Source organism: Rhinolophus sinicus, linkage group LG13 (assembly GCF_036562045.2).
Source record: "Rhinolophus sinicus isolate RSC01 linkage group LG13, ASM3656204v1, whole genome shotgun sequence".
Taxonomy (NCBI): domain Eukaryota; kingdom Metazoa; phylum Chordata; class Mammalia; order Chiroptera; family Rhinolophidae; genus Rhinolophus; species Rhinolophus sinicus.
Window position 1 is genome coordinate 57,504,390 of NC_133762.1, and position 19,363 is coordinate 57,523,752.

Here is a 19,363-nt window from a genome sequence, read left to right on the forward strand (position 1 = left end):
TGAAGGGAATAAAAAGAAGCCAGAGATGGGGAGAAAATATTTCTAAGTCATATATATATGATAAAGCACTTAAATCTAGAATATGTAAAGAACTTTCAAAATCTAATATTAAGAAAACAAACAACTCAATTTTTAAAATGGGCAATATCTCTGAACATGTACTTCACCATATACAGATGGCAAATAGCATATGAAAAGATACTCAAGATCATCAGTCATTAGAGATATGCAAATTAAAACCACAATGAGATACCACTACCACTAAAATAATAAGACTGATTATACTACGTGTTAACGAGAACATAGAGTAACTCAATGCTTATCCTGCTGGTGGGAAAGTAAAATGGTACAACATTTTTGGAAAACAGTCTAGCAGTTAAACATATACCTTTATATGATTCAGGCATTCCATTCTCAAGAGTTGGTAGGCACAAGCCCACACAAAGACTTGTACACGAATAGTTACAGTAGCATTATTTGTAGCCAAATCTAGAAACAACCCAAGTGCCCATCAACAAATGAAAGGATAAACAAAGGACAGTATAGCCATACAATGGAATACTGTACTACTCAGAAATAAAAAGGAATGAACGATTAATATATGCACCAAGAAAATAACTATATTGAGTGAAAGAAGCCAAACAAAAAAAACAGTACCCACTGCATGATTCTATTTGTGTAAAAACATCAAACGAATCTATCGTGACAAAAAGCAGATCAGTGGCTGCCTGGGACTAGGGGAAGGTGGAGGAGGGTGGGAGCGAATCATGAGAAAACTTCTGGGAGTGATGGCTATGTCATTATCTTGATGGTGGTAATGGTTTCACGGGTATATGTCAAAACTTACCAAAATGTACATTTTAAATATGTACAGTTTACTGTATGTCAATTACACTACAAAGAAATATCTGTTTTTTTAAAAAGAAAAAAACAGAGCAGGTAACCTGGAAGTAAATGAGTGAAAGGTCAGGAGGATGGAGGTTGTGGTCAGATAAAGGGCTACATGATGACAAGGATCCAGAAGACGAATGAAGTCAGAAAGCTACAGAGGGTGAGGGCATCAAGGGGCTGATGGGTAACTTGGCATAAAGAAAAAGGATTGGGTGAGGACAAAGGCATTAAAAAAAAACAAGGAAGTGAGCAGGAGATCAGAAGACATGGCAGCAGGGACAAGGAGGGACAAGGTGGCATAGTCAAGGGACAGGGGTTTCCACTGAGGGGGTAGTGGGTGATGCCTGGAATTGGCCTTGGAGAAAAGAAAGACCATGATCTCACCTGCAGACCCCTGCAGAAGACACAGGAGTCTCAGAGACAAGCCAGGCTTCAGGAGGCAAGGAGGTGAAAGCAACAGGCTAAGGCTGTAGGACCGTTGCTTAATCCAAGAAGAAGGCTTCCAAAGGGAGGGGCAGAAAGTGGGAAGGAGGGGAAGAAATACAGAGCACAAAGACGGTACAAGTACCCCAGAGAGGACCCTGGGAAGACACTGAGTGAGGTGAGGGGGACATAAGCCCCGTCGTCCCCTGGTGGACAGAGGTATCCGGCGTCCCTGGGTTTCACTCAGCCTGGCTGTGATGCACCTCCGAGGGAGTCCTAGTGTAAAAGGTATGGGAAGACCCTGCTGCTTGGGGAAGAGTGAGCTCTGGTGTGGTCTGGCTATGAAGGGCCCAGGGAGAGCTGTCAGCATCCGGCTCCTGAGAAGAGGTTAGAGCCCAGTGAGCCCTAAAACCTTTGGGAAACGAAGCTGCTCAGAAGTCTTGTTCACATCCCAGGCAACAAGGGGTCACTGAGTAGCCCAAAGCATAAGGCCAGAGACATCCTTAAAAAAAATCACAAACAAATCTGCAATTTAGTTATTACTTGGCTTTTATACTATGTATTAAGAAAACCCTAACCGAGCAAACTAGATTCAATTATGACATATATAAAAAACACACATGAGGTATTGTACATGTGTGAATTTTCCACTAATTGAGCCCAGTCCTTTAAGTCCAAGGGTTACTTATTTTTAATATAAAACATCTCTAACATAAAATACCAGGGGTGCCAAAAAATGTACACATTTTAAGACATGTTATCTATGCATTACTTTTCAAAATTGAATTGAATTACGGTAGCAATGTGTAGTATGACATTCGCTCAAAATACGATGTTAATGAAATGAATGCTAGCACCATTCATTGTATTACAATTTTAATACAGTATTTTCCTTTCTTAAAATGTGCATACATGTTTTTGGCACTCTCTGTATATCCTTCCACCCAGTCAGCACACATTTATTGAATACAGGCATAGCATTGTACACGGAACGGGATAGGAAATCTACTTTTTAGAGTCTTTTGGGCAGTAAACACTCTTAAAGTAAACACAAATATAACTTGAGTCCTTTACTGATGACACATGGGCACATGAAGGGCTGCCACAGCCTGGCCTTGCACCAAATATCCCTGGTTTGGTGATGTGCCATTCTTTGTCATCTCACTCCATGTCAGTTCTCATTATGACACAGATAGGGCTTCAAGCGGCCACCTTTATACACAATGATTTACTGACCTAAAAACGAGTTTAGGAAAAATTTGATAAACAAAATTTTTCCATTTGTAATCAGTAATGAAAATTTACAAATAGTTGAGCAGCACGTTAGCACACATCACAGAGTTGATGAGTGCTGTGTCAGCTATTCCCCGATTCTTCTTACTCTCTAAACACCATATGAAGCAGTATCTCTAGATGTTTGGCATAATGCACCAGTGTTCATTCCACACTGTAAGGCTTTCTCATTCAATGATTTATAGCAAGGAGCAAGCATTAAAAACCTTAAACAAAGAGAAATTTACAGACTATCTTTTCCGTCTAAAAACAGTTTTAATAAAAATAGAGTATCTCTTTGCTGCAGATAAAACAAGATGAGACGATAAGAAACAGATTTCAAACACTGTGGTAGATGATGTTGTAAATTACTTTCTTCCTTCTCAGGATAAAATCTGACTATTCAGTAGGTCCAAGAACTTTTAAAACTTGTAGAATATAGGATTTTCTCTTATTTTCACTTTCTATGCTTAGTAACATTGTCATTTGCAGTGTGGAACAGGAAGCACACTGAATCAGTGGTATAAACTAAGCTTCATGGTTCTAACCCAGTATTTCAGAGTACCTTGGCCACGACCAGCTGCAATAACATTTAATTTAAAAGAATAACATTTAATTTAAGAGTGTATACAACACTGTTCTTCCTATTAGGTAGAGAATACTAGGTATCTACGAGGTCTGACAACTAAGTTCGCGAACTCATCCTAGAAAAGGTGCTACATACCTCATTGCTAAATATCACTATGGTCACCTTCGAAGTACTTCCCTTGGGAAGCTATGCACTGACACCAATGCCTAGTCCACCCTTCAAAGCAATTTTGGAACTCTTTCTGGAATGGCCATCAGAGCTGTCATCGTATGACCCTTGATGTCCTGAATGTTATCAAAATGTCTTCTTTTCAATATTTCTTTATCTTCGGCAAAGAAAGAAGTCATTGGGGGCCAGGTCAGGTGAGTAGGGAAGGTGTTCCAGTACAGTTATTTGTTTACTGGCTAAAAACTCCCTCACAGACAGTGCCGTGTGAGCTGGTGCACTGTCGTGATGCAAGACCCATGAATTGTTGGTGAAAAGTTCAGGTCATTTTCATATAACGTTTTGACGTAGACTTTTCAGCACTTCCAAATAGTAAACTTGGTTAACAGTTTGTCCAGTTGGTAAAAATTCATAATGAATAATCCTTCTGATATCAAAAATGGTTAGCAACATCGTTTTGACTCTTGATTTGGACAGAACTTTTTTGGTCGTGGAGAATTGGCTGATTCCCATTTGTGCACTTTGATGCTTTGTTTCAGGGTCTTATTGGTACACCCATGTTTCATCACCAGTGATAATATGGCCCAAAACATCATCTTGCTTCTCCAAAAGGTATTGGCAAACTTCGACTCTACTTTGCTTTTGTCCATTGGTGAGCTCCTTCAAGGCCATTTTTGCATGTACCTTTCTCATGCAGAGATTTTCAGTGAAGATTTTCCTGTTTCTCTATCAATGTTTACTTGGTCTGCTATGCTTCTCACAACCAGCAGACGATGCTGACATACAATTCGACAAATTTTTGCAATGTTTTCATCAGTTCTGGCCTCCCTGATCTCTCTTTATCAGTGACGTGTTCTTTCTCCTCAGAAAAATGTTTAATCCATTTGTACACTGCCATTTTCTTCATGGCATTATCCCCACAAACTGGGACTAACATGTCCCTGATTTCACTTCCATTCTTGCCAAGTTTAACAAAAAATTTAATGTTTGTTTGTTGGTCTAATTCAAGCTCAGACATTCTCAAGATGGCACACAAAATGTGCAACAATTATGAACGCTACTCAGCAAGACATCCCCCCACCTTGACATGAACACAGCTGTGAGACTCTGATATACCAAAGTTACGAAACCTTACTGAGCTGTTTGTACAGTGCTGCCAATGTAAAAAAATCTAAAATACAGAGTATTAGATACCTAGAACGTCAAGCAATGGCTAGTAAAAAGCTTCCTGCCCTAGCGTCAGAAGTTGTGCAGGAGTCAAGATGCCAGTGCTAAGGAGATATTTAGGGCACATTTCTTTCCCTTGAAATTTGAATTTTCTTAGTTTCTTAGTTTCTACAACTAACTTAGTCAAGACCATGAGTACAAATAGTAATGGTTTTAACAATTCCAAATAAACTGGAAAGAATGCAACAGATACAATGAGGTATGTTAAAAAATGTGTAAAATTACAAATCCATAATCCCTCATCAGCAATTTCAAAATCCAAAAAGCTATGAAAACTGAAGGTTTTTGTGTAATTCATTAGTGAACAGAAACTGACCTGATCTGAACTCATGTGGCGGCAATACCTGACTAACCTGACTGAGGCTCTTTTGGGTTTAGTTATTTAGCCCACTGGTGATGAATATTCATACCTTAGGCTACAGGTTACAGGGTGCTGCCCCAATCCCTGGGGGTGTTATATATAGACAGTAACATTGTGGGAATATTCAGTGTACATCAATGTACCACACTCCCATTCTAAAATCTGAAAAATTCTCAGCCCAAATCACATCTAGTCTGAAGATCATCATAAAAGGGATATGGACCTAAAAGAAATTTCTACCCAGTTTGATAAATCATGCAAAAATGTATTTCTGAAAAGAGCCTATTTGATTCAAGCACTAAGTATATAAGCATCAATAATAAGGATGATTTTATGCAAATGCTCATACCTCAGCATTCTGAAACATGACTCATTCTGATCATGTGCTAGAACCAGCTTACTCTATACACTAGACAAGCTAGATAAAAAACATCTGCTCTTATGATGGCTCAAGAGAGCTAGTACTCTGCAATCCCAATCCAGGAGTCACTGTTCCCAGTAAGACGCTACCAAACTGGGTAAAAAGCTATTTGTCCAGCAATGTTAATAGTAACCATGTGGTAGCAGGCAGAATTAAAGTAATACCACATAATGCCTACAAGATGAACAAAGTTTCACAATACAAATGGCAAATTAATTTCCACACATACTTCTAATAAATGTATTCATGCTGAGAGGGGCCTACTAGTCTTCAGACATTTTAAAGTACTATCTGAAGAGTATGAGTATAGTTTTCATACAAATGACATAACCAGAATTGAATAATTCTATCGAACACAGATAAAAAATACTGTATGTAGTTATTTCGCATTGTCATCCATCCCTGCTATACTACGGAGCATCAAAATACCCATGATGTCTCTTTAGATTATACTTAGCCTTTGATTTTGTTTATTTTTATTTTTATTTAAATATAGAAGGTCAAAGCATCGATTAGGCAGGAATTCTACTGACAACTCTCTAAAATTTAAAGGAAAACTTTCTTCGTATATTTCAAAGATTTAAAGCCAAAGGCATTATCTTTAATGATTTAGTCATTTAGTTCAATAGGTGTCTTTATTATACATATATACTTCACTTTCTTTACATTTATAACATATAAGTTGAAATAATTTCATTTATATAAGGGTCAGTTACATTTTTCACATAAATAATCCTAAACTAAAATTAGGATTCTGAATTTTGGAATATCCACTGAACATGCCATGTTCTCTTTCTGGTTCCATGTCTTTTACATATTGATTTCCTACCTAGAAAGCTCTTTCCACACTTTCCACACTCATTTTTCAAGGTTCAAATTAAAATTACCTCTCTTAAAGTGTTCTTCAAATTCTTTGAATAGAATTATTCAACTTTTCTTCTTTGCTGCCATTATACTTCTTTCATAGTGACAATTACACTGTATTATTTTTTCTCATTTAACCTCCACAACGCAATCGGCTTATACAAAAATGGTGAGATATTCTTTGTTTTTTCCCCAGAACTTTGCACACAAATGTCTCTCCCTCAATACATATTTGAATGAATAAATGGGCAAACAATTAAGATTCCATTATAAGGCTATACTCTCCTCAAATATGACCATCTGGTAAGGAAGAAAAACTGTAGGAAGCGTCAGTGTTCTAAGGCAGAAGGACTAAACCAGACACTCTGTAAACCGAAGATGAAGTTCACAATCAATACCATAAATTACTCCAGTTGTTCCATGAATGTTAAATTGAGATGAAATCTTGTCCGATGTTAAGAGTTGGACAAAAAGGGCAGTGATGGTAACTTGCTCTATTTCAAGTTCCCTCTTGCTGCCAGATCCTACAGCATTCAAACAGGATGATCTTGAGTCAATGCTAACGACTTGAAGGACAAGATATGTTTGTAAGGAAAAATGTAAAATTACTTAAGAAAAATTCTCCTGATCAATGTTTCTCAAACTTTTTGTACACGGGAATCCCCTGGAGCTCTGGTTAAAAATGCAGACTGCGATTCGGTAGGTCTGGCTGGGGCTTGAGAGTCTGCATTTTTTTAACAAGCTCTGTTATTGAGGCTGATGCTGCTGGTGTATAAACCACATTTTAAATTGCACTTTCAGAGCACAGACAGATATTTTATTTTCCTCCAAAGTCTGAATTGGACTTGTCTTGGTTTTAATTAGCATACCCTTGTTAATATTCCTTGCTATATAACCTATCCTGACAGTGTTAATTACATAAAACATTACTGAAAATTCAATTAGAAGAAATACATATTACTTTAAAACTTATTTAATTATTCTTACCTATACTCTGGTAATGCCATCGAAAGAAAATTCGTTCAGGTAGAAACTGCAGTATTTTCTATAAAACAAACAAAATAATTCATAAGATATAAAAAGAAAATAAACTATAAGTGAAATTACACGTTTTCATGATAGACGTACACTACTTGCTATACATACCAGGAGTGTCAAAAAAATGTATACAAGTGGACACTTTGGTCAGTGTTGCTCAAGCAGTAATTCACCGTAATCAGAAGTGTCTGGACACAGATAGTAACCACTTTGAGCATCTCTTGCAATTGCAGAAGTCAAATGTGACTTGTATTCATCTTTTGTTATTGGTATATATTGAGTATTACAATTTTAATAGTTTTCCTTTCTTAAACCGTGCATACATTTTTTTGGCACCCTCTGTATGTATGTTTCAGAAAAGAAAGAAAAAAACTATTTGCAATAATATAAATACTGTACTTTATCCTGTAAAAGTTTATTTTACCTGCCCCAGGCAAGTTTCCCTGAATATTTTAAAGAGATTACTGTCCCAACAATGCTGAAGGTATCACACTCCCTGACTTTAGCTTGTACTACAGGGCAACAATAATCCAAACAGTATGGTATTGGCAGAAAAACAGACACACAGACCAATGGAATAGAATTGAGAACCCAGAAATAAACCCACATAAATATGGATAATTTGCAACAAAGAAGCCAAAAACATACAATGAAGAAAAGACAGCCTCTTCAATAAATGGTTCAGGGAGAACTGGAAAGCCACATGCGAAAGAATAAAACTAGAGTGTTATCTGTCACCATGTACCAAAATTAACTCAAAATGGGTCAAAGACCTAAACATAAGACCTGAAACAATAAAATGCATAGAAGAAAACATAGGTACTAAACTTATGGACCTTGGGTTCAAAGAGCATTTTTATGACTTTGACTTTAAAGGCAAAGGAAGTAAAAGCTAAAATAAATGAATGGGACTATATGAAACTTAAAAGCTTCTGCACAGCAAAAGAAACAATCAACAGAGGCAACCAACTGAATGGGAGAATATTTTTGCAAACAATGCCTCTGATAAGGGGCTAAGATCTAAGATCCAAAATACAACTCACCAACAAAAAAAACAACCCAACTGAAAAATGGGCAGAGGACCTGAAGAGACATTTCTCCAAAGAGGACATACAAATGGCAAACAGACATACAAAAAATGCTCAACATCATTAATCATCAGAGAAATGCAAATAAAAACCACAATGAGATATCACCTCACCCCAGTCAGAATGGCTATCATCAACAAGACAAATAGTAACAAGTGTTGGAGAGGCTGTGGAGAAAAAGGAACCCTCATACACTGTTGGTGGGAATGCAGACTGGTGTAGCCACTATGGAAGGCAGTGTGGAGGTTCCTCAAAAAATTACGAATAGAAAAAAAAAAAATGACGAATAGAATTACCATATGACCCAACAACCCCTCTCCTGGGTATCTACCAAAAAAATCTGAAAACATTTATCCGTAAAGTTATATGTGCTCCTATGTTCATTGCGGCTTTATTTACGGTGGTCAAGACATGGAAACAACCAAAGTGTCCTTCGATAGATGATTGGATAAAGAAGATGTAGCATATATACACAATGGAATACTATTCTGCCATGTTGTCTGCCATTTGTGACAATATGGATGAATCCTGAGATTATTATGCTAAACGAAATAAATCAGACAGAACAAGTCCAGAACCATGATTTCACTGACATGTGGTATACAAACCTGAAAAAGAACAAGACAAACAAATGAAGAAACAAAAACTCATAGACACAGACAATAATTTAGTGGTTACCAGAGGGGAAGGGGGAGCGGGGTGGTAGATGAAAGTAAAGGGGATCAACTATATGGTGATGGGAAAAGAACTGACTCTGGGTGGTGAACACACAATATGATATATAGATGATGTATTACAGAATTATACAACTGAAACAGTTGTTACCCCAATAAACTTTAATTAAAAACAAAAGATTATTGTCCCAACTTCAATCCCCCTAAAGAAAAACAATACAAAAAGGAAAAAAAAAAAAATCCCAAAATGATAATATTATCTCAATGAAATATAGCCCTTGCTTAAATAGTCAAAGAATAATTTCTCAAATGCCAGGTTCCTCAGGTTTCTTCTTTTGCACCTTCCACTTCCCATTTCCATTATAATCATTAGTCTCTGGACAAGAAAGAGAGTTGGGAATTAGATGAATAACAAAGAGGATGAGATCGCAAACAACTCTGTAGAATAACAAAATGAAATCAATGGCAAGAATTTCTTGAAATTAATAGCTAAAAATAAGTTTTAGGATTGTAGTTATGAATCCCCCTGCACTGGTAAATACAATAAAGGAAAAAATTTATGACATACAAGAGTATTCGGCTAATAAAAGCAGCTTCCTTCACCCCTCCACTTCCCCCCAAAAAACAACTGATGAGAATGACTTTCTTTTCACTCTAGGACAAGTTTTGACAAGTTATTCGTGGGTATTACAATTCCTTCTACTTTATTTGCAACCTTTTTTTAAAAAATGTAGAAATCTAAAAACTGGACAAAATACATTTCTTGGTATTGATAACATTTGTACTATGAAAATCCTCATGCTAGGTTTATCTAGCCTAATATTAGAACATTTTGAAAGCTATGTGATAATACTGACATACACTCAAACACACACACACATGCGCACACACACAAAATGCGTGTACATGCATCAAATCTTATTCAGTGAAAAATATTTACATCCTAGATACCAAGGTTGGCATTTGAAATGCAGAATTAAAATAAATCTGAATAAAATACTTAGTTCTTACTGCTAAGGATTTCATGATTAATGGGCAAGAGAAACGGTAAAGAAAATGACATTCAGAAAAAAAAAAAAAAAAAATGCCTAACAGAAGTTTGTCTGAGGTGCTACAGAGGTGATGAGGAAAGCATGTCATCTTAGTAGGGGCATCATGGAATGCTTCCTGAAAAAGGACACTTGAGCTGAGATTTACAGAATTAAATTAGCCCAGTGGAGAACAGAAACAGAAGGTAGAGCATATGTGAATGCCAAGAGGCAGACAGCTTGGTGCCTTAATGGAACAGCAGCAGCAAGAGGATCCACTTGGCCTGTAGGTGTGAGGAGGAGAGGAGGTGGGGCTGGGGAGGCAGGTGAGGCTGGGGTTTATGTTCTCACATCGCAGTGCACAGTCCTAAACAGGTTCCTGCTGGAGGTGACTTTAAGTTGACTGAGAAGAGAGGCCGAGATGCCAATGCAGAGGCAATGGTAGTATTTCGGATGAGATGAGGAATAAAATGGCCTGGACCAAGGTTGGCAAGGTAAAGAGAAGCAGCATATGATAGTGGTATTCAGGAGGTAAAATTGTCAAGACAGGCAGGTAGAGTCATTGGAGGACTCAAGAATGACTCCCCAATGGCTTAGTAAATGACAACACTTAGTTATCTAAGATATCAAATCCAGAAGGAATTCCAGAACGGAAGCATGTCAAGTTTGATTCTGGACATCTTGGAATTTGAGGTTGTCAATGGATTATCTTAGTGGAGATGTTCTTCTAGACAACTGAATATATGGGTCTGGAGTGCAGGAGCAGGATTTAGATGGTAACAGGATATAGGGAGCAGCTAAAGATGCGTGTGTACGAGATCCCTCTAGGAGAGAGCTTAAGATGAAAAGATGAGATGAAAAAATAGAGATAGCAGTGAGCTGAAGTTCTCTTAAGAAGGTAAGGATGAAGAAGATAGAACGGAAGCTCGAGATAATATGCATAGTCAAAGGAGAAACTTCTGATGCACCGTTTGTATGTTTTAGAGTTAGAAAAATACTTATGACTATTTATACGCACCACTAATTAGAAAAAGTTAAAGATACTGGCAAATGTGGGAAAATTGACGCCACAGAACAAAGCGACTTCACTATTAAATCAAGATGCTCAATGTTTTCTGCTGCTTGGATAACCCACACCTTTGTTGGCCAGACACCAAATGTCAGGCAGGATAGATCTATCGATAAATTGTGTAGAGGCCTGTTGCTTTTTGAGGGGAAAAAACTAAAATATGTCTTTATCTTGCCATCTATGCACAACAACATGAATTTTAGATGGATAGTACACAAAGGAACTAAGTATAAAAACTGTGTTATGTTTTAAGTTCCACTACATTAAAAAGGAATCAGGAGAAGTAAAAACAAAAAGCCAGTTCTCTATCAAATATTTGAGTAAGAACCCACATGAGCATTGTCCTAGCAACAGAATGAAACCTGAACGTCTTCATGAGCTGTAGAAGATGACACAAACTGGAGTGAGAACCCAGAGAGCTATCTACAAATTACGGGAAAACACCACAAGCAAAGATGTCAGTACAACTAAACCAACAACTCTGGAACCAAGAATAAGGACAAGGGTCTCAGCAGTCAGGTTGCTGCCAGGCCAAACAAATACTTCTAGAGCCCAGAATAAGCAGTGTGGAGATGGAATGGGCGGTCTCCAAACTAAAGAGAGAAGGACGGCCTCCGTTTGCACCTAAGTTTTATGATTCTTGAACTCATACTTTCTCTTTACTAAAAAAATTTACTGTAGACGTTAGTTCATTATGTTTGATAACAAATAATAACCGTTACAGATTGAGTTCCTTGGCAGACAGACGCTGCAATGGAGTTAGGCGTGCTAATGGTTCAATGAGGAGTGATATCTGTGACAAAGAAATGAGAAAGCAGGATTGGACAGGGAGCCTTAGACCACCACACAGAGCTGACAAGTGTCTGCCAGTCTACCAGGAACTCTGGAGCAAAGATGAAGAGAAGCCCCAAGTGCCTGAAAATGGCGAGCCCTTGTACCACTGCCTCACTCAGGCACTGGCTGGGGACCACAGTGAGTAAAGGATGACCATGGCTGGAAACATGAAGGCACTGACAGCTGAGACTGCCCGCTAATCCACTCCTTGCAGCTGGGCAGCAAATTCTTTCTTGAAGGGGGATATGAGCAGCACATCTCTATGTCTGCCACAATAATGTTCAAATATTAATTGGAATATTCTCATCATACTAACAGGATGAAGTCGTCAGAGAAGTGTGCCCTACTTAAGGGACATGGTCTCTGCTAGCATCGTTTCTCATCAGTTGCCTGCTGCATCATGTTGATAGAAACTTGGGTCCACTGATTCCTTTCCGTACTTTTTCTGCCTCCTTCTTAAGTAAATGGCACAGCAAAGACTCAGTGTCCTAATTTCTCAAGCATTCTCCTCCCAGGGGACTCGGCACACCAGCTACATTCCAGGATCATCTTCTGATCCCATATTGTCACTTAATTTTAAAATGTCTTACAGAATACACTGAGAAAATTACTCTAGAGATCCAGGGTAGGTCTGATCTGACACTAGATAAATGCTTGGCATGCCCACTATTCTTCAGATCTTTACTTTAGTCATAAAACCAAGCTGGTATTGAGACATGCTTTTCAACTTTCCAAAATACTTACCAGTTTTCTTGATTTTGGTTTCTCTTTTTAGTATGCAACAAATAAAAACATCTTTTTAATATAAAGAAAAATAAAGAATACAGCAAGATAATGTGCATGTAGATAGCTGGATACTGTCGGTTGAACATAAGTCATCTCTATGTTCTGAGATCTATTGTTCTGAGATCAGGCCTATCATCATCACCACTTCTGGATAAAAGTTTTCAGATTTACAAAGTGGATGGACTTTAAAGACACTCAAAAATAAACTCAGTAATGTCTGGATATGAAACACCATGCCCAATGTTTGAGCTAGTAAGATAAGTCCCAAATGGACAGAATCTTATACAACTCAAAGGCTGAAACATCACCCATACTGATGCTTCTCTTTGTATCCAAATATTGCAAGGGCCATTTTTATGCATTAAAGTCTATGAGGTCAATGAAATAAAGCCACACACAACCATCTGTGTCTAAATGCTAACTAAGCCTGTGTGGGGACGGAGCCCCAGAGAGCAGTTTCCAGGCTCTCGGCCTCACATAGAAAGGTGCTGGCTCAGCTAGTAGATGGTCATCAGCTGTGACTAGTTGACTATCAGCTGTTACCAGTTGGCCATTAGCCACTGATATAACTGTCATGGCTAAGCTAGCAAGGGGCAGAGTGTGGATTGTGGATCGTGTGGCTCCTGCTTCCTGTGTCTCCAACCCAGCTGCCGGTGAGACTATAGCAGTATGACCCCCCCCATCCATGGCTCCGTGGGTGTTCCTTTTTGGCCTCACCATGTCCTGTGTTCTTATGTAGGGGAGCAGGAACTGAGACCCCACGTCACCCTGCATGACATACGGCGCAGCAAGCAGGGTACGGTGCCGGCCAAAGATCTCCAAAGGGCGGTGGAGCAGTTTGTGCATGAACACTCAGTCTCAGGAAGACCAGGAAGAGCAGTTGCCGGAGAGCTCGACCCCCGTGCAGCGGTGGAAAGACGTGGACAGTTCCCCAACCAGCATAGGCTAGAGACAGCGAAGGTCATTGCAGCCCTGTGGGCTGGGAAGTGCTTGCTGAGGCCCTCACCCCCAGGTTGGGGAGGACTTGGAGCCCTCGCCCTGGGGAGAGGGCACACATTGTGAGGCTAACGCACAGCCCTGGCGAATGACTGTGGACTATGGGGAATAGGGAATAGGTAACTTCAGGGTGTTTTGACTGTGCATGCAAAAGAATCATAAAAGCAGGTGATTCCTTAACTTTGAGGAGCGAGGGAAAAATACTCCATACCACCCTCAGCATGAGATAACCGTCTTAACTATTACAAAACATTTAAAACGAAGTGGAACGGGGAGCCTGACAGTAATGTGTGGTTGCTGGCAGCGGCCTCATTCTTACACAACCACACCTGGTCTTAGCAGCACACCAGACCAAGCTTAAATTACAAGTCCCTGGAGGAGAAGTGGACGTGACCTCTGGGCTCGGCTTAGTGCAGAATTATATACATGTGGTTTCATAAATATTACATGATTGTGACGAAGGTGAACACGGAGGCCAAATGCCACCCTCTCCTAATTTCACTGGGGCTTTCCCACAGGCAGGTGGTTCAGAGGTGCGTTTCATCATTTCCACAGTTAGATCTTTCCTCTAAAGGAGTCAAAAGAGGAAGAATTGATCTTCCAACTCAGGAGGACCCTCCAAAGTGACCTGGGAGAGTGAGGGAATGCATTTAAAAACCAGAGAAGCAGGCAGGGAACTGAGTACTTAGAAATGTGGCCTCTTGAGCTGAGTCTATACAAACCGGATTCTGGTTCGACTCCCCACGTACGAACGGAGGACATGGTGAGTGTCATGCGGGGGACCCTGCTCGCTGCGCCATGTGTCATGCAGGGCGGCCTGCGGGGTGTCTGCTCCCGTTCCCCACATAACGCAGGATATGGTGAGGCCAAAAAGGAACACCCATGGAGCCATAGGTAGGGGAGTCATACCACTATATTCTCTCTGGCGGCACTATACTCTCACTGGAGGCTGGATCCACACTGTCCGCAAACGCTTGCCAGCCCAGCCGCCATCTTCTTGCTAGCCCCCATTCTTCTTCCTTTGCTAGCGTAGCCACAGCAGTTATATTAGTGGCCAATGGCTCACTGGTTACAGCTGACGGCCAACTAGCCACAGCTGATGGCCATGCAATCACAGTTGATGGCCATTTACTACCTGAGCCAGCACCTGTCTATGTGAGGCCAAGAGCCTGGAAACTACTTTCTGGGGCTCTGCCCCCACAAAAAGCAACCCCCATGGAGCCATAGATAGGGGAGTCATACCCCTATAGTCTCTCTGGCAGATGGGTTGGAGCCACAGGAAGCAGGAGCCACACAATCCGCAACCTGCCGTCCACTTTTCCGCCAATCAACCTCACTTGCTAGCTGCAATCCTCTGTGCTAACTGTAATCCACGCTTGCTAGCTCAGCCCCCATCTTCTTGCTAGCCCCCATTTGCTGCTAGTGTAGCCACGGCACTTATATTAGTGGCCAATGGCTCACTGGTTATAGCTGATGGCCAACTAGCCACAGCTGATGGCCATCCAATCACAGCTGATGGCCATTTATTACCTGAGCCAGCACTTTTCCACGTGAGACCGAGAGCCTGGAAACAGCACTCCTGGCTCCGTCCCCACCGCCTGTCCCTCAGAAAGACCCAGAAGAAGCCCACCTTTACTGAGGCAAATACAACATGACATTTCTACTGCAACCAATAGTTTAAGCTACAATACTATGATGGTCACATAAGCTATTGACACCTTGTTTGTATTTTCACTGGAGAGTAAAATAAAAAAAAAAATTCAGGAAAGCTACAGAGTGAATAAATATTACTTTTCTGAAAAACACATGGCTCTGTTTAATGCTCAGTGCTCAGCTGCATCTATATGGTAATCCATTACAGCACACCCGAAATCAAAATTAGGTATTACTACTGATCAGCACATCAGGGAATCTGTCATTTTTTTTAACTGATTATCCATAGTTCTTTTTTCTTCAGAATCTACTGCATGACCAGGAATAATGTGAAATGTAAGCTGGAGTTTATACAAGACGCCACAGTGTACTTTAAAATTGCTGATTGTCAAATTTGTATGGGAAGCTTGTTTTTCAAATTATTACAAAATGATTATTGCAACACATCCCAGTAGATTCATACTTGATTTCAATTTCATTTAGAAAGAGAGGACAGTGAAGAATAAGGAAAATATTACATACTAACTCATATAAGGCAATATACTAAAACAATGACCAACTAAACCTATGTCCAAAAGTAGAGAATGTGGGGAGCAACTCTCTCTGAAACTAGCTGCATGACAGAAGGGTGCTAGGTAAAGAAAATGCTGACCAGGAAGAAAACAAAAGTATGGTGTGGGGACAGAGCCAGGAGTGCCGTTTCCAGGCTCTCGGCCTCACGTGGAAAGGTGTTGGCTCAGGTAGTAAATGGCCATCAACTGATTGGATGGCCATCAGCTGTAGCTAGTTGGCCGTCAGCTGTAACCAGTGAGCCATTGGCCACTAATATAACTGCCGTGGCTACGCTAGCAGCAAAAATGGGGGCTAGCAAGAAGATGGTGGTGAGCTAGCAAGGGCGGATTGCAGTTAGCAGGGCAGATTGCAGCTAGCAAGTGAGGTTGGCTGGCAGAGAAGCAGACGGCAGGTTGCGGATCGTGTGGCTCCTGCTTCCTGTATCTCCAACCCAGCCGCCAGCGAGAATATAGTGGTATGACTCCCCTATCTATGGCTCAATGGGTGTTCCTTTTTGGCCTCACCATGTCCTGCGTTCTTATGTGGGGAGCGGGAGCTGAGACCCTGCATGCCACCCCGCATGACATATGGTTTAAAAAAACAGAAGTCTTAGTTACCTCTTGAATTATAAATGTTCAGAAAACTTATGAGAACTGGGCAGTTAGGTTTAAAGCGAACATTCTGTGAATGCCTGTGCCACAAGGATAGTCTGGTTTTAGAAGGACCCATGTGAGTAGGAGCCCAGCAGCAGGTAGACCTATAGGGAGAGCAACTTATTCTTCAAATATCTTGGGCCTGGCCACTCAAATCTTAATCAAAATGACTTTCTCACGTGGACAACATACTTTCATTGAACTCTCAGTGTCAACATTTGTTTTAGACCCTAAAATGTAAGAGAAATAGAGCTACAATAAGAAACTACCTAAAACTAAGACTACATATTTATCTAAAAAAAAATGCTTTTCTTCTTACACAGGGAATCCCTTTGAGTACACAGTCCATTATCTACCTCATCACTAGCCACGCTGTTACAGAGTAAGGAAAGCCCAGCTCCATCTTGTCACATCCTTTTCAATCTGTAAGACCAAACATTACCTGTTGAGAAGGGCCCATTTCAACTGCACCTCTCACCACATCCTTACCAGCAGGCTTTCCAGCTAGATGGATTCCTTAGAAGGGACCCTCTTTTAGCCATCTTATAGTCCCAACATTAAGAATATTGCCTGGAACATAACGTTTCCTAATAAGCACTGCACACAACAAATAGAGGAATAAGTGAAAATGAAAAACAGGAAGACAAAGGGAACTTTAATTTTACTTCATGTGTACAGACAAACACAAGGAAATGCCCAAGTTTAAGGAAGGTATTCATACTCTAATATGGTAGAAACACAGAACCTGGTGAGTGGGCATTTGAAAAAGACAACTGAGAATGGAATTGTGCTTTCGAACATTACGGTAAATCTTACCGCTTGATTTGATCATCACTCAAAAGGCAGTACTTTCCTTGGCGAACAAGAAAATGAATAAAAGTATTTCAAAAGAGACACTTAAAAATCAAGACAAAGATATCTGAAGGAAACATGGAATGTAATAGGAAGGGACATTTAATTTCTCCCTCCTGTATTTTAGAAATCAACCAATATTAAAATGTTAAAAAGAACTTCATTAAGCAATGAAAACCTGGAAAGGGTAAAGGATCCCATCTACAACCAAAACACTTAGAAGAATTACTGTTTAAAGCAAGATGAAACTGCAAAGAAGCATGAGAGGGTGAGTTTGGGCCCCTCCCATGAAAGCAGAACACGCCTAGAATATGCAGCCAAGGAGAAAACCATCCTAAGGAGAAATAGAAATTCATCCTTTTGAAATAGATTTGCTAAAATTAATAAGAATAATAGGGTAATTTTTTAGAATTTCTCACTCATCTTCCACTGAATCATTTTTAAGGCCTAGAAAAATGAAGGAAGCAAATACACAAAAAAGTAACATTCTGGAAATCAGAAAATATTACATGGAAATGAAACACATGTAAAGCATGACTCTAGAGAGTCCACACAGAGTCCCCCACTATAACCCTGCACTGGGACACTGAGCATCACAGGGCCTCCCTATAACTAAATAAGTTGAACAGAAACAACTATCTAGAGCAGGGGTATCCAAACTTTTTTCAACGTTTTTCACCAAGGGCCATATGCGGTAAAATACACAAACAGCCGGGCCACTCACTTGAGGTGAAGTATGTATTGCCTCACCTGGTTTATTTAAGTAAACTAAATATACTTTTGGAATTTGCTGCGGGCCAATAAAAAATGGATTGTGGGCCGCAGTTGGCCCGTGGGCCACAGTTTGAACACCCCTGATCTAGACGTAACATATTTAAAGTTGTAAATTCAATATATAATTAAAAACCTTATAAAATCTAAAAAGAAATAGTAGATTATCCACAAAGGAACAAAAGTGAGCCCGACCTCGGTCTTTCTTTCTGCAATATTGAGCTCCAGAAGACAGTATGGTCAATGGCTCATTTTAAGCCACGCCAAACAGAATGGGCACCAAAATACAGATACATATGGAGAACAGGAGCCCAAAAGCAGACCAGGTGCCCATTTAAGAATATAGTATATGATAAAGACAGCTAGAGTAAAGTATACCTGTTTGAAAAGCAACCAAAACTCAATTTTGAGGGGAAAAAAAGATTATGGTTTTGAAAATTATTAACCAGCTATACATGTTTGTAGTTTAAAAAAAAATACTCTAGAGCTGAAGTATATCAGCCACATACCTCCCTTCCTCAACATACTAAGTGATTCATATTCCGGCAAATACAGAGATTAATTAAACAATAAAAAAACAAGGGTGCAAAGATATAAACACTGTGAAAGTGAGCTTTGTTTATATAATTGGTGTTAATACGATTAAAAAATAGAGTAAATTCTCAAAGTGATTAACATAAGAAAAACAACATTCTAAAAATCATTACAATAAAATAATCTGGATATAAAATGCCTAAAAGAACTGAGAAGTACAAAAGACATATGGGGTTAAAGTAAAAGTATGGGGTTATCATTAAATACTGCTTTATTCTTGATACGGATAATCAGAAGAAAAAAGGTTCAAATAGTATGTTGTTAATTTAAAGATAATTATTGGAATGACAGAAAATAGAAAGCATATCTTCCAAGTCACAAAGTTTATTCCATAATGTGAAAGTCAGTGACCTCTCTCCCAGAAAACAATAGTAGAAGAAACAATAAACATATTAGTTATAACAGAAAAAAAGTAATAAATACAAATAGGTTAAATTCTCCTTCAAGACAAGTCAATCAGAACTGGCTTTCAAACACAGAAAGATTAACAATAAAATACAGAAAATGACATATCAGGTACACATGGACACAAATGGACAACAAAGTAGTATCAATGTAAGTG

The 19,363-nt window shown here is 39.4% G+C and overlaps 1 protein-coding gene across 5 annotated transcripts in view; it reads right to left on the reverse strand.

Annotated features, from left to right (window-relative positions):
• The window catches only part of RALGAPA2 (Ral GTPase activating protein catalytic subunit alpha 2), a 332,722-nt gene that overhangs the window by 260,171 nt on the left and 53,188 nt on the right, over nucleotides 1-19,363 (reverse strand). For all 5 annotated transcript variants that reach the window (XM_019712539.2, XM_019712535.2, XM_019712536.2 and 2 more), the window contains one exon: nucleotides 7,201-7,258. In XM_019712539.2, the coding sequence (XP_019568098.2) occupies nucleotides 7,201-7,258 (58 nt within the window). The remainder of the gene's footprint in view (nucleotides 1-7,200; nucleotides 7,259-19,363) is intronic.